This window comes from Vairimorpha ceranae (genome assembly GCF_000988165.1).
Source record: "Vairimorpha ceranae strain PA08 1199 chromosome Unknown NODE_15, whole genome shotgun sequence".
Taxonomy (NCBI): domain Eukaryota; kingdom Fungi; phylum Microsporidia; family Nosematidae; genus Vairimorpha; species Vairimorpha ceranae.
The window spans coordinates 1-12,964 of record NW_020169310.1 but is presented as its reverse complement, the minus strand read 5'-3'; the positions used below and the strand labels follow the sequence as shown (position 1 = coordinate 12,964).

Here is a 12,964-nt window from a genome sequence, read left to right as displayed (position 1 = left end):
AAGTGAATCTATAAACTCATTGTAAACTTTTAAAAATATACTTTAGTGGTACAAGTCTTAAGATATATATATTATTAAATATCTACTAGCATCCCATAACACTTAAATAATTTTAAATTTTTAATAAATTTACAAAATACTTAAGTAGGATAAAAATAAACACAAATTTTTTTACAAATTACTGTATTCAAAGCGAATGCCGTATATTTTTTTACATAAAATTTGTAAAACCATTGATGTATATATTTTATATTTCTAAAATAAAAATTATTGTTTAAATTTTTTTCTTAAGTATAATTTGTGCCATTTATTGAAAAGTGTAATGGTAGATGGATGATTACTCCTTTAGCTTGACCGGCCATTCTTAGCCTTATTTCGTTATAAATTTTATATTGTAATCATTCACATATTCCTAGTGCTAATAAAAACAAGTTTTTAATTAAAAAATATAAAGCAATAAATCTGAAATAACAAAATAATTAATTTGAAATTTTTTATATATGAATCATTATTATTTATTTATAAAAAAACAACTAGCTCCTTATTTATAAACTTAGTACATTCTACACTCAATTCCATTTCCCCCACAACTCTAAATAAATCTTTTGCCATCTCATAATCATTAGCTTTCTTAATTACTTCGCATGCCACCTTAAAGACCTTTTCTAACACAAACTTTACATCAATTAGTTTAAAATCAATCGAAAAAAATGTTGTTTTTTTTAACGTAGCTATATCAGGACTCTGTATAAATTCATTAAATTTTAATAGAATGTCAAGCTTTTTAACATTTATCGATTCATCGGTTTTTTTAATTTCTAAAAAAATCTTTTTTGGTTCTTCAATATTTTGACCAGTAATTATACCTTCTGTAAAAATATCAATCAATATTTCAGTCAACAGCGAAGAATCATCAATTAACTTATACACCTTTAAAAGATGTTTTCTGTCATTAATATCTTTTAATCTTTTAACGACACAATAGTCAATGTTTTTAGATAAAGATAATCCAAGAATATCAAATAACTTATACTTTACAATATTTGATGATGCACACTCTTCGAAATCATCAACAACTTGATCAAGATTTGTTATACAATCTAGCTTCTTCTGAACGTTATTCATTTTTGTAGAAATAATAAACGTTAGATCTACAAATAGTTTTTTATCCTCAGATCGCTTTGCTAGTTCATACATTAAATAATATGTTGGAAGAATTGGTAAATCACTAAAATACAAAAAATCCATTGCTTTTTCATATTGTTTAGTCATTATAAGAACTATAAGTAATCCTCTTTTGCTTTTATAATTTTCAAATTTCTTTTGAAATATTTTAACGTCTGAATCGTTTTTTACATTTATTAGCTGAATCCATAAAAAATCTTCTACACTCGTTACAATATAATTGTCAACTATATTTGTTTTGCCTTGCATTATTTCGTACAAAACTTTTTTAAAACGATCTTCATTTTGACTTAAATTTATAGGCATTCCTAAAAAGGCTTTAGAGTTTAACCAAGATGTTAAATTTCTTTTAAAATCATTATCTAAGCTGTTAAAAAATGATGAATACTGATTTAACAAATTAAGTATTGAATTTGACAAACCACATCTTAGATAAATATAAATTTCAGCAAATAAATATCTTCCTTCATATACTTCTAAATTATAATCCTCGTAACTAAACTTCATCTTCACGAAAACAGAAACTTTATCTTCAAACGTTTTAAGTGGCGCGATAATCTCGGATGAATTCTCCGTAAGAAATCTATCAATGTATTTAATATATTCGATTCCCAAATAAATGACCTCTTGATCAAAATCGATAGAAGGTTTTACTGTATTTAAAAACGTATAAAGATCAAATAACATTGAATTATTAAATAATTCTTCTGTTGGTAAAGAATAAAAATTTTGTTCAAACTGTGTAACATCCATATTATTCCTTGTACACTTTTCATTGTTTTCATTTTGTCTTTTAATTTCTTTTAAATGTGCTTTAATGTTTTGAATAAATTTTTTGTCATTCGCTTTTTCGTATTCTTTAACTTTCTCACGTATTTTTTCGTACACAAATACATCAAGAACTGTTTGTATATCATATTCACGCCTCACTGGTTTTAAAAGATTGACCAAGGATGTTTTTACAGGCAAAACTGAATACTTCTTGTTTTTTTGTTGTATCGCTTTTAACTTTGCGACTACTTGAAAATAATTAGTCACATTTGAAGGTTCAAGGATAAAAGGAATTTTAAGTTTGTCACTCATTAAGGGTAAATGTTTAAAGAAATAAATATTTTAAAAATCCTTTGTATGAAACACAGAACAATAAAACGATTTGTAATAAAAATTAAACTGTATGTTTTAATTACATATTAAAATGTTTAATGTTAGTTTTAAGATGATTTAGAAATTTAATGTTAGTTCAAAGATAATTTAAATATTTAATGTTAGTTCAAAGATGGTTCCTTTATCTTTTTAACTGTCAATTTTTTATACCCTTAAATGAATATTTTTTCTCACCACAATGCAGGAACAACTGAAGAAAAAGGACAGGATGCTAGACGAACAATTCTTTCTGGCACTAATTTAATTGGTGATATTTGTAAAACGACACTTGGTCCGAAGGGAATGTTGAAAATTTTAAAAAGTGAAGGAAAAAGTCAAAATATAACTAACGACGGTGCTTTTATTCTTAAAAATTTACAGATTGATAGCGCCGCTGCTCGAATTTTGATAAATGCCAGCATTGGACAAGATTGGGAAGAAGGAGATGGTACTACAACAGTGTCGGTTCTGTCTAGTATAATTATTAATGAAATTTCAAAACTGAAAATTCATCCTATTAAAATTATTCGAGGCCTAAGATTGGCACAAGAACGATGTGAAAAGGTGTTAGAAAAAATATCTGTTACGCCATCTAGTAGCGATATTAAGTCGTTAATAAAGACAACACTATGTTCTAAAGTTTTGAAATATGATCTTGAAAAATTTTCGGATATGTGTATTCAGGCGGTAGAAAACTTAGAAAACAAGACAGATCTTAATCTAATACAAATTATTAAATGTCCGGGTAAGTTAGAGGATTCATATCTCGACGACGGGTTTATTTTAAATAAAGAATGTGTCATTACTCCTATGAAAAATCCTAAAATTTTAGTAGCTAATACAAGTCTTGATCAGGACAAAATTAAAGTATTTGGAGCAAAAATTAGTGTTAACAGTGTACAAGATTTAGCTGAAATGGAAAAAATTGAACGAGAAAAAATGATGAATAAGATAGAAAGTATTTGTCAGAATGGTGTAAATTGTTTTATTAATAGACAGCTCATTTATGATTTTCCAATGCAACTTTTAAGAACGAGAAATGTTCAACCTATTGAACATGCAGATTTTGATGGTATTGAAAGATTAAATAACGTTTTAGGAGGAAAAATTATTTCTACTTTTGATAAAATTGATGAATCCTGCTACGGAACGTGCGAGGAAATAAAGAATGTTGTTGTCGGCGGCAAAAAAGTTATAAAATTTTCCGGTATTAAAAAAGGAGCCAGTACTTTAGTTTTGTATGGATCGTCCAAAGAAATGCTTGATGAAGCCGAAAGAAGCATTCATGATGCACTTTGTGTGCTTTTAAAAATAAAACAGACACCTAAGATTGTGTATGGAGGAGGATCTTGTGAAATGGCTATGGCAGTAGAATTATCGAAGTATGCTCTTGAAATCTCAGGTGTAGAAAGTGAAGCAATCACTGCTTTTTCTAATGCTTTACAACAAATTCCTGTAATTTTATCAGAAAATGGCGGATTTAATGGAATTGAACTTAAGAGTCAACTTAGAGTAAAGCATAATTCTGGGTTAAGTAGCTTTGGTATAAATCTAAATAAAGGAGAAATCTGCTGTATGAAAGAAGCTTCTGTCATTGATAGTTACCGAATAAAAAAACGTGTAATATCAGCCTCTTCTGAAGTTGCACAGATGATTATTAAATGTGATGGAATAGTTAAGTGTAAACCAAGAGAACGTACAAGACATTAAATTTATTATTTACCCACTTTTTTTTAATTTTTTAGATTATATTGAAAGTATAATTAATTTATTACAAAATGTTTTATTTATAAATTATTGTTTAATAATGATCTAAAATTTATAATAGTTAATTTTTTTACATGAAGTTAATTTCAGTCTTTAAGTAAAGTTATAATGTTATGGCATAAAATATGAGTAGAAATATCTTTTGTTTTATTTATACTTGACTTTAGTAAATTAATAAGACATTTCATCTAGAAATACAACAATATACATGTTTTAGCTTATATTTATGTCTTTATGATAAAGATTGTCAAAAATAAAAATCTTATAAGCTTTTTCTGTATTTCACTTCTATAAAATATTTCTTGCGATACATTTAACTCATTATAAATATGAAATAATTTTTTCATAATAAAACTTTAGAGAGTATTGTAGAATTAATAATTTATGTAAAAGAACATGATTTTTTATCTTTAATCATATTTAAACATTTTTTTATTTTCCCTCCATCCTTTTCCCTCCATAAAATATAAAAGAAGATTTTTTACTGGGGGGTAATGGCAAGAATTAAACAATCAGCTCGTAAAACTGTAGGGGGTAAAGCCCCAAGAAAACAATTGGCTGCTAAGTCTACTTCAAATAAAGGTGTATCATCTGGTAGTTCAAAAACTACTACATCACACACTAGAAGGTTTAAACCTGGTACAGTAGCTTTAAAAGAAATTAGAAAATATCAGAAATCTACTGATTTATTAATAAGAAAGAGACCTTTTCAAAGACTTGTTAGAAGTATTATGAAAACTAAATCTGATATGAGATTCCAAGCATCGGCTATTTTGGCCTTACAAGAATCAGTTGAATCATTCTTAACAATTTTAATGGAAGATGCTTACAGATGTGTTTTACATGCTAAGAGAGTTACTTTACAACCTAAAGATATTTGCTTGGTTTACAAACTTAAATATGCACATATGTTGTATTCAGAGATATAAGTCAATAAAAATGTTTAAATTTTTTTTGTCTGGGTTTAATTTACTATTATTTATAAAAATAAAATCTAAAATTTATTTATTAATTTACGATAAACAAATTTAAACAAACAAACAAAATTTGATGAAAAAATTGATAATAAAAAATTTATCGATTTATTGTATTACAATACAAGAAATTTAAAACATATTATATTTGCTTTTGATTCAATTATAAAAAATTTGTTTATTATTCATTATATTTAAATGAAATTAAAAATACTGTTGTCTATTTAACAACAACTTAATACTTAAAATTTTTGGCATACATTAAATTTCTAATATTAAAATTTACAACTGTTTACTTTACATAATATTATAGATACATATAGCAAATATACTAAGTCAAAATCAAAATTTTACCACATTCGATTTAATGTTTTTAAAAATTTATAATTAATTAAAATGATAAATTTAACAGCCAATTTTCTTTACTCCAAGAGCTAAAGGATGCCTAGTATTTGAACATTTTAGCTTAATCAAAAACTTTTTTACTTGAAAATAAAATAAAATGAAGTAAGAGTATGAAATTAGAAGAAACTGTACAATAACTTAAATTAAAAGGTACAGGTGTGCCTTTGCAAGAAAAATAATGGTAGTTTATTTCTAAGAAAAGAAGTTATTAAAATTATAAGGTTACTAGAACCGGTTATAGAGAGGAATTTTTTTAAGAAACAATATTTTTTCTATGCATAAAATCTTGGTTACAGATAACATAAGTGATTTTTTATAGTAACAATGCTAATCTGGGTTAACAAACTTCCTTACTGGTTTACATAAAAAGTATAGATTGAATAATATAAAAACAGGAAAAAACAATTTTTGTAATATGAAAAAAGAAGGCTATAGCATGATTATGGAAAATGATGAATTCAAATTTGGCGAGCGCAATTATTACCAAAGCCACAGGATAAAAGGTACTTGGGTATTGTAAAACGTTTTGCATAAATAGGAAAATTTTAGAAGTCATAGAAAAACAAAAATTTTATTAGTTTAATTAAAAAACCATAATCTTCCTGATAGTATAATTTATACAAATTATTAGAAAGGTTATTACAATTAAGAAAAAAGGATATATACTGCAAAATGAATTATAGTGCTAATTATGTAAACCAAGCTACAAGAATTCATAATAAAACAATTATGAATCTTGAGCTAAAACTAAAAAAATATATTGATAAGAAAAAATAAGAAAGTTATAAAACATTTTCTAATATTTTTTCTTATTTAAAAAAACCGATTTAAACATTTGCAAAGATATTCTTCGGTTACTTGGACATATCTCCTTTGTACAAAACCTCATTAAAAATTACTTCTATCACACAAAAAATACAATTCGTTCATTTTTTTAAGTTTCCTCTTCATTTTTTTTGTTTTTTTGAGGGGTTAAAAATTTTTAAAAGGCAAGCCAATAAATGTTAAATTAAAGTATCTGAGTTTACCTTTTTAGCATCAAGTAGTAATTAAAAAAAATAAAAAAACAAAATCAGATAAACAATGCTATTTTTTATTTTTATTGTACAAATGTATTCATCTATTGCTACTTTTTCCGTTTACAATTCATACTGGGGACATTTTAAAAAAATATGCATAAACGTAACTGACATTAAACATAAACTTCTATTTTTAAAAATTGATGGGCCTAAAGATGAATATGGAGAGACAATCTCTTACAATATAGTAGGTATGAAAAATTTATTGAATGGTACTTTATATTTTAATGTATCTCTTCCTATACTGAAATATGAATACAAATATTATTTTTATTACACAGATGAATTCAACTATACAAAATACACTACAGAAGTTAAAAGTTTAGAAGATTCATTAAAAAAAGGAAAAATATCTTTAGAATTTAAAGAATAAAAATATTGTAAATGACTAATTTATTGTATCGTAAAAATTTAAACATTCTATCTTGTCTTTACTTCGCTCATAACTAACATTAAAAAAATCTTCAATACCTATTATCTCTTGTTTTACTTCCTCAATTTTTAATTTCAAATCAGCATTATAATAAATTTCTAATATCATTTGGCATTCTTTAATCCATTTTACAATTTGTGCAAGTAAACCATTAATTTTTTCTAAATAAAATTCATATTCATAAAGATTACCAGGTATGCCCCTATTTGTTTGACAAATACTTGTAACAGAAAAATCATCATCTTCTAAATCATTTTGGATACATTTTAATCTATTTTTATATTTAATTAATTTTTTTAAAATCTTGTCAATCAAAGTGTATTGTTTAATGCTAACATTAAATAAATCAGGTTTAATAGAAGAAATTTTATATAATCTATATATATCTGCTATACTACCACTTTGTACAAAATATGAAAGACTCTGTTCATAATCTTTAATGTATTGTTCGTAAATTATACCCAATTCATAAAATTTGTTTTTGTTTTTTAAATTATTAATCAAAATTTGTTTGTATTTATCAGCCGACTCATTCAAAAATATTTCCTTATACATGTCATTGTCTAAATACAAGTCTAAAAGACGCTTTTCATATTTAAGATACTGTAATATCCATATATTATCATTAATGGAAGATCCTGAAATATAAAGCTCGAGTAAATTAAAAGGTGCAGGATTTTCCAAAATAATAATATAAATCAGTAATTTTTTATATAAATTATATTTTTTTACCACTCGACATAAATCATTATACATATTTTGTTCAATAAAATAATATATTAATTCGTCATATAACTTGTATATCTCTAATATTTTATAAAAATCATTTTCTATATCATTTATCAAATATACATCTTCATTGATTAACTTACAAACATTTTTTACTAAATTAAGATCTTTTTTATGTTTATAGCAAAGAATTAATCCTATTTTTATTTCTTCTTTTGAAAAATAATTTTTACACATTTTTATGCATAAATCTAAATTTTTAGAATATAAAATAGCTAAATCGATACGACCGCATTTTATAAAAATGTATTCTCTAATATCTGATCCAAATATATTCAAAAATTCTTGTATCAATTCTGTCTTTTTGCATTCTATTTTCACAGAACTGCCCTTTACAAAAGAAACAAGCTTTTTATTAAAACAATTTTCAATTTTATGCTCAAACAAATTTTGAGTTGAAATCCATGTATCTTTAAAAATAAACGCAGAATTACTTTTTTCGTTAATGCATTTTATAGCAGATAAATCAGTACATAAGGTCATATTCTGTATCATAAAAATAAATTCACTGTCTAAGACCAATTTGTAATCTTTTGTTATTTCATCAATAATAAAAAATAAATATTTATTTTCTAATTCTTTTATCTTTTGTGTATTAATATTAATTAATTCTATTTTTATATTATGCTTTAACATCATATCAATACTCTTAGTATACTCTTCTGCTAAAAAATATTTAGATATTTGTTTTTTAATAAAATTTCTGTTATAATACGTGTCTATAGAATTAAACCTACTAATTCCAAATATTTCTAAGTCTGTTGTACCTAGAATCTTAAAATTCGTATCTGTAACAATGTATGTATCATCTATAAATATTTTATCTTCTTTAGAATAAACTAATATATCAGATACAAAGAATGAAAAAACACTCGATATTTTATGTGTAGAAGTGTATAATGTATTATCAGATAAAAAATAAAGTTCATTATTTACATACATTAAAAAATACTCTTTTGAAATAGAAGAATATGTAAATAATACAGTTTTCTTATTATTATCTTCAAACATGTAAATTTCTCCGTTTTTACTAACACGTAATATTTTTCCATCTATATTATGCATATTTATATCCTCTTCACTGCAAATAACTTGTTTATTAAACATACAAATGCCATTATAAAATTTATTCATATTTTGTTTCTTTTCTAATAAATTGAAATCAATACTAAAAATAAACATTTCATTATCAAAAAGTATACCTATTTCTTCTCTATCGATCATTATTCTTTGTATTGGTTTTTTAAAATTAATTAAAAAATCATGACATGCCAATTTATTTTTATCAAAATTGTAAACAAGAATACTGTTATAATCAATAACAAGAAAAAGATTTCCAATTCTTGTATATTCTCTATTTATAAAATAATAAAACAAAGAGTCATCTGTTTCACTAATAATTATGTCATTATAATATGATATAAATCTTCCTCTTATTTTGCAGATATGCTTTGTTCGCCAGTTACCATCTACTAACTGTAGAATAATAACTGAATCTTTACAAGCTAATAATAACAAAAAATCTTTAGAATAGCATTTCTCGATACTAAAAGATTCTTTTAGAGATATTTTATTATACACACAACCATTTTCCTCGATAAAAGTTATTTTATGGTGACTTACTACACACCAATAGTTATATCTTTCTATATAACATGCAGATAAACATACAATATTATATTTACTTAACAATGTCATTTCTACATTATAAAATACTATTTTATCGTCAAATATTAATACAAACGTGTTATCTGTAGAGAATTCTACTTTAAGAACATCACCCGGATTATCAATTTCACCAATAACATCAAAATATTCATTACTAAATAGAAGCAAAGATTTACAAGTAACAACTAGCGTAAACTTTAGATTATTAGCAATAGTTTTTATTTCGTCTTTAAATGTTCCTAAATCTGTAATGTTGAGTGTATGCTTGTTTATTAGAAAAAGATTGTGTAAATTTTCTACTATCAAAAATTCATGTTCAAAATTAATAAAAAACGAAATAGTAGAAAATGTATCATCTGACACGTAGATATCATCAATAAAAAGTTTTTTATCTTTTCTTGTTAGAATACTACCGTTACTATATAAAAAAGGATACTTTACTAATTTTGACTGGTAATTAACAAGATAGAAATTTTCCATAAAGGGAGTAAAAAATAAAAATTTATTAAAAATAAAAACATAAAATTATATTCCTTTCTTTCGTCTTGTTTGTTCTTTATGAAATAATTTAGGACCATTAAACATAGAATCATACTTAAGATTCAGTTTCTCATATAAAATATTCTTTTCTTGTACAACATCTACATTTTCAGTAATCGTCGCATCTTCATCTAACCATTCATTTTTGTAATCAATATTTTTATAAAAGTCTGTATTGTCAGTCCACTCACCCATGTAGGGTTATAAAAAAGTAATTATAAAAAATAAATAAGAAATGATTTAATATCCCATATATTTAACACCCATTTTCTTTAAAGAATAAAGTACATCTGAACATGTTATAGTCTTTCTTTTTGCATGATTAGCATAAACAAATGAATAAGAAATTATACCAGTCATATAACTCTTTGCTGCTACCCTAATTTCATTAAAGCATCCCGACCCTACTCTACTAACACCTGCTCTTCTTGCTAATCTTCTTATTGCAGGTTTGCTTATACTTTCTTCATTAGACGCGATCTTTCTGTGTTTTTTTGCAATTCCTTTAGCACTTTTTGATCCTTTTCCTCTTCCTTGTGTTGACATAGGGGTTATAAAATTTTCGTATTTAAGTTTTTTTAACAAAAAAGGCGGGATGACACAAAAAAGGAGGGAAAAGTAATAAATTAGCAAATATTTGTAACAAACAATTTATATATTAGCAAATTGGTAGATAAAGATAAACAATTTTATAAATAGTTTTGATTTACATTTTTGTGTTTGTTATTTTATATTAAATTAATATTTGTCAGTGGCTTGACACTATAAAAAATAAACAAATTCGTGCAAAACCTTTGTGTCTATTTCAGAAAACTAGAAGCTATATACAAGATTTAAAAATTACGTTTTAAATTAAAAATGTAAAAAATTTTAGATCACAATTTCTTTATTGGTAAGAACATGCCTCATCTAGGGAGAGATTTTAGTTTTAAAATATCATCCTAAATGTTAAGGTTTTATTACTATACTTGTTATATAAAATAAGACCAAAATCTTTTCTATGCTCTACACATTTGTTCTGCTTATTATCCATCTTTTAATTTCCCACTCTTTAAAAATTAATTTTTATTATTTTTGATACAAATAAATAGCTAAAACAGCCTGTTTCAGCAAAAATGAAGGTCATGAGATTTTTTAAAAAAATACCCAAAAAATAAAATTTAAAATGTAAAATCAGAAAAATTTAATCTAATTGGTGATTTATTAATAAATGCATTCAATATACAATAGATGAATATTAGAATTATTCTTTAGTAACATATATCCAATTAAAAAGCGACAAATTAATTTTCTAGTTCTACACCTAAAAGGAATAAATCTTTTTGTAGCAGTAAGAGTTCTTTCTATAGTATTTGTGTGTACATTGATAACAGGATCTTTAAAATGCCTACTATGATTCACAGTCTTGTGATTGAAATTAGATTTTTTAAGATTACTATATCCTCCACAGCAATCACTATAAATTATAGTATCAGGCTAGAGCCAGCCTTTTATTTTCATCTGCAAAGTGGTTTTTGTGCGGTCAATAACTTGGAATAGTAACACTCTCTTTTTGCTTTCCCTTTTCACAGGACTAAAAACATAAACACCCTCTACAGGATGGCTCCTGTTGTATTTTCTGCAATATAATTTACCAAATGTCAACTATTTTAGTTTATTTTACTATCAGTACTTACTCTTACTTTTACTCATAGGAATTACAGAAAAATGGGAAAATAATTAAATAAATTTCGGCCTGCAATATTTTCTGTGGTCGTAATACTACATTTTCTTTTGCCAAACTTTGATTCATCAATTTCTATTATCTCGTTAGCATTTCCAATATAATTAATATTTTTACAATTTTTCAACTAAAAGCGCGGACACTTTACGTAAAACATTAGATACGCATTTTTTAGAAATTCTTAAAATATGTGAAATTCCGGTGTTGTTAATTTTTTGTAACCTGATTCAATCATTTTTATAAAGAAAAATATATTTATTAAGGTATATATATAAGTTTTCTTGCTTTTATTCATCACGGGCCGTCTTCAAAACTTCCAAACCCGAGTCCGTCATCTTAAAGTTTTCCTTCTCAGTACCTGCTTCTAGCTCCAGTTAAGCATCGGGGCTTCGGCGACTGGCGATAGTTAGGCTTTCCAATTTCATCTTGAGAACTCTTGTTTGTAAATATGTCTCGGTTTAGAACACCAATTTGGGTCGTTTGCATACAGTCGGTGGTGATTTGTTACTATACCACCCCAATTATTTTTATAAATTGATATTTCAAATCTTTATTCCATATAAAAAGGGATTTTGCCATACAGAAACTCGTTTTCTAGATTTGAATACACTTATTCTTACATCTTATATATTCGTACAAACTGCCATTTCCTATACAAATATCTTCTTGCATGTTTTACATAAAGTTCCATTATTTAATAAAAATCTGCTCCTTAATATCTTTTTTCTTTAACATTTTGATTTTCATGACTTTCATTTTTGGCCACACAAAATATCCTGCTCGCAAATAATTTGTAAATATTTACATAATAAAAATGTTAAACTCAAACATTATTGTCAATTTAAAGACTACAACAAAAAACAAAAAATACTACTTAACAACAACTGATTTATATTATTTTAGTTCAAAAAAAAAATTTACTCTTTAAGATTTATTAAGTTTATTACTTCTTATTTTTTAATCTTTCCTCTGTTTCTCTTTTTATAATACCATAAACTGAATTTTTTCCTTTTATATTGATAGCATTTATAAACTTCTCATAATCTTTAAATATTATATAAAATGTTTCTAGTACATTCAAAGGTGGTTGTTTAAAGCCTAAAAACTCTTTTATATTACGTATAAAAGGATTGTTAATCAAAAGTCTGGGATGATAATTCTCCGCATAAGCTTTGCAAATAATAAATGCATAAAACAGTTCGTCCATGTTACTAACAGTAATAAACTCACATTCTGCTAAAATATTATAAAATAATTT

General features: G+C 24.9%; 8 protein-coding genes across 8 annotated transcripts; 3 read left to right on the top strand and 5 right to left on the bottom strand.

The window, feature by feature from the left end:
• Window positions 1-519: 519 nt before the first annotated feature.
• On the bottom strand, window positions 520-2,268 carry AAJ76_1500010697 (nucleoporin nic96; the record flags this gene model as incomplete). Its single annotated transcript, XM_024474078.1, has 1 exon — window positions 520-2,268. One exon carries the CDS (start codon window positions 2,266-2,268, stop codon window positions 520-522), a length of 1,749 nt encoding a protein of 582 aa, XP_024331384.1.
• A 237-nt stretch (window positions 2,269-2,505) lies between these two features.
• AAJ76_1500010459 (t complex protein 1 subunit beta) lies at window positions 2,506-4,038 on the top strand (the record flags this gene model as incomplete). The annotated part of the gene is made up of 1 exon (XM_024474077.1): window positions 2,506-4,038. The coding sequence occupies one exon, from the start codon at window positions 2,506-2,508 to the stop codon at window positions 4,036-4,038; it is 1,533 nt and encodes a 510-aa protein (XP_024331383.1).
• Window positions 4,039-4,589: 551 nt separating this feature from the next.
• Window positions 4,590-5,024, top strand: AAJ76_150008375 (histone H3; the record flags this gene model as incomplete). The annotated part of the gene is made up of 1 exon (XM_024474114.1): window positions 4,590-5,024. One exon carries the CDS (start codon window positions 4,590-4,592, stop codon window positions 5,022-5,024), a length of 435 nt encoding a protein of 144 aa, XP_024331382.1.
• A 1,533-nt stretch (window positions 5,025-6,557) lies between these two features.
• On the top strand, window positions 6,558-6,926 carry AAJ76_150006407 (hypothetical protein; the record flags this gene model as incomplete). Its single annotated transcript, XM_024474111.1, has 1 exon — window positions 6,558-6,926. The coding sequence occupies one exon, from the start codon at window positions 6,558-6,560 to the stop codon at window positions 6,924-6,926; it is 369 nt and encodes a 122-aa protein (XP_024331381.1).
• Window positions 6,927-6,941: 15 nt separating this feature from the next.
• Window positions 6,942-9,923, bottom strand: AAJ76_150003042 (kinase complex protein; the record flags this gene model as incomplete). The annotated part of the gene is made up of 1 exon (XM_024474091.1): window positions 6,942-9,923. One exon carries the CDS (start codon window positions 9,921-9,923, stop codon window positions 6,942-6,944), a length of 2,982 nt encoding a protein of 993 aa, XP_024331380.1.
• Window positions 9,924-9,968: 45 nt separating this feature from the next.
• On the bottom strand, window positions 9,969-10,178 carry AAJ76_150002787 (hypothetical protein; the record flags this gene model as incomplete). The annotated part of the gene is made up of 1 exon (XM_024474090.1): window positions 9,969-10,178. The coding sequence occupies one exon, from the start codon at window positions 10,176-10,178 to the stop codon at window positions 9,969-9,971; it is 210 nt and encodes a 69-aa protein (XP_024331379.1).
• Window positions 10,179-10,223: 45 nt separating this feature from the next.
• On the bottom strand, window positions 10,224-10,529 carry AAJ76_150002436 (histone h4; the record flags this gene model as incomplete). Its single annotated transcript, XM_024474086.1, has 1 exon — window positions 10,224-10,529. The coding sequence occupies one exon, from the start codon at window positions 10,527-10,529 to the stop codon at window positions 10,224-10,226; it is 306 nt and encodes a 101-aa protein (XP_024331378.1).
• Window positions 10,530-12,649: 2,120 nt separating this feature from the next.
• AAJ76_150001 (hypothetical protein) lies at window positions 12,650-12,964 on the bottom strand (the record flags this gene model as incomplete). Its single annotated transcript, XM_024474076.1, has 1 exon — window positions 12,650-12,964. A coding segment is annotated over one exon (315 nt), but the record flags the coding sequence as incomplete, so codon positions are not given.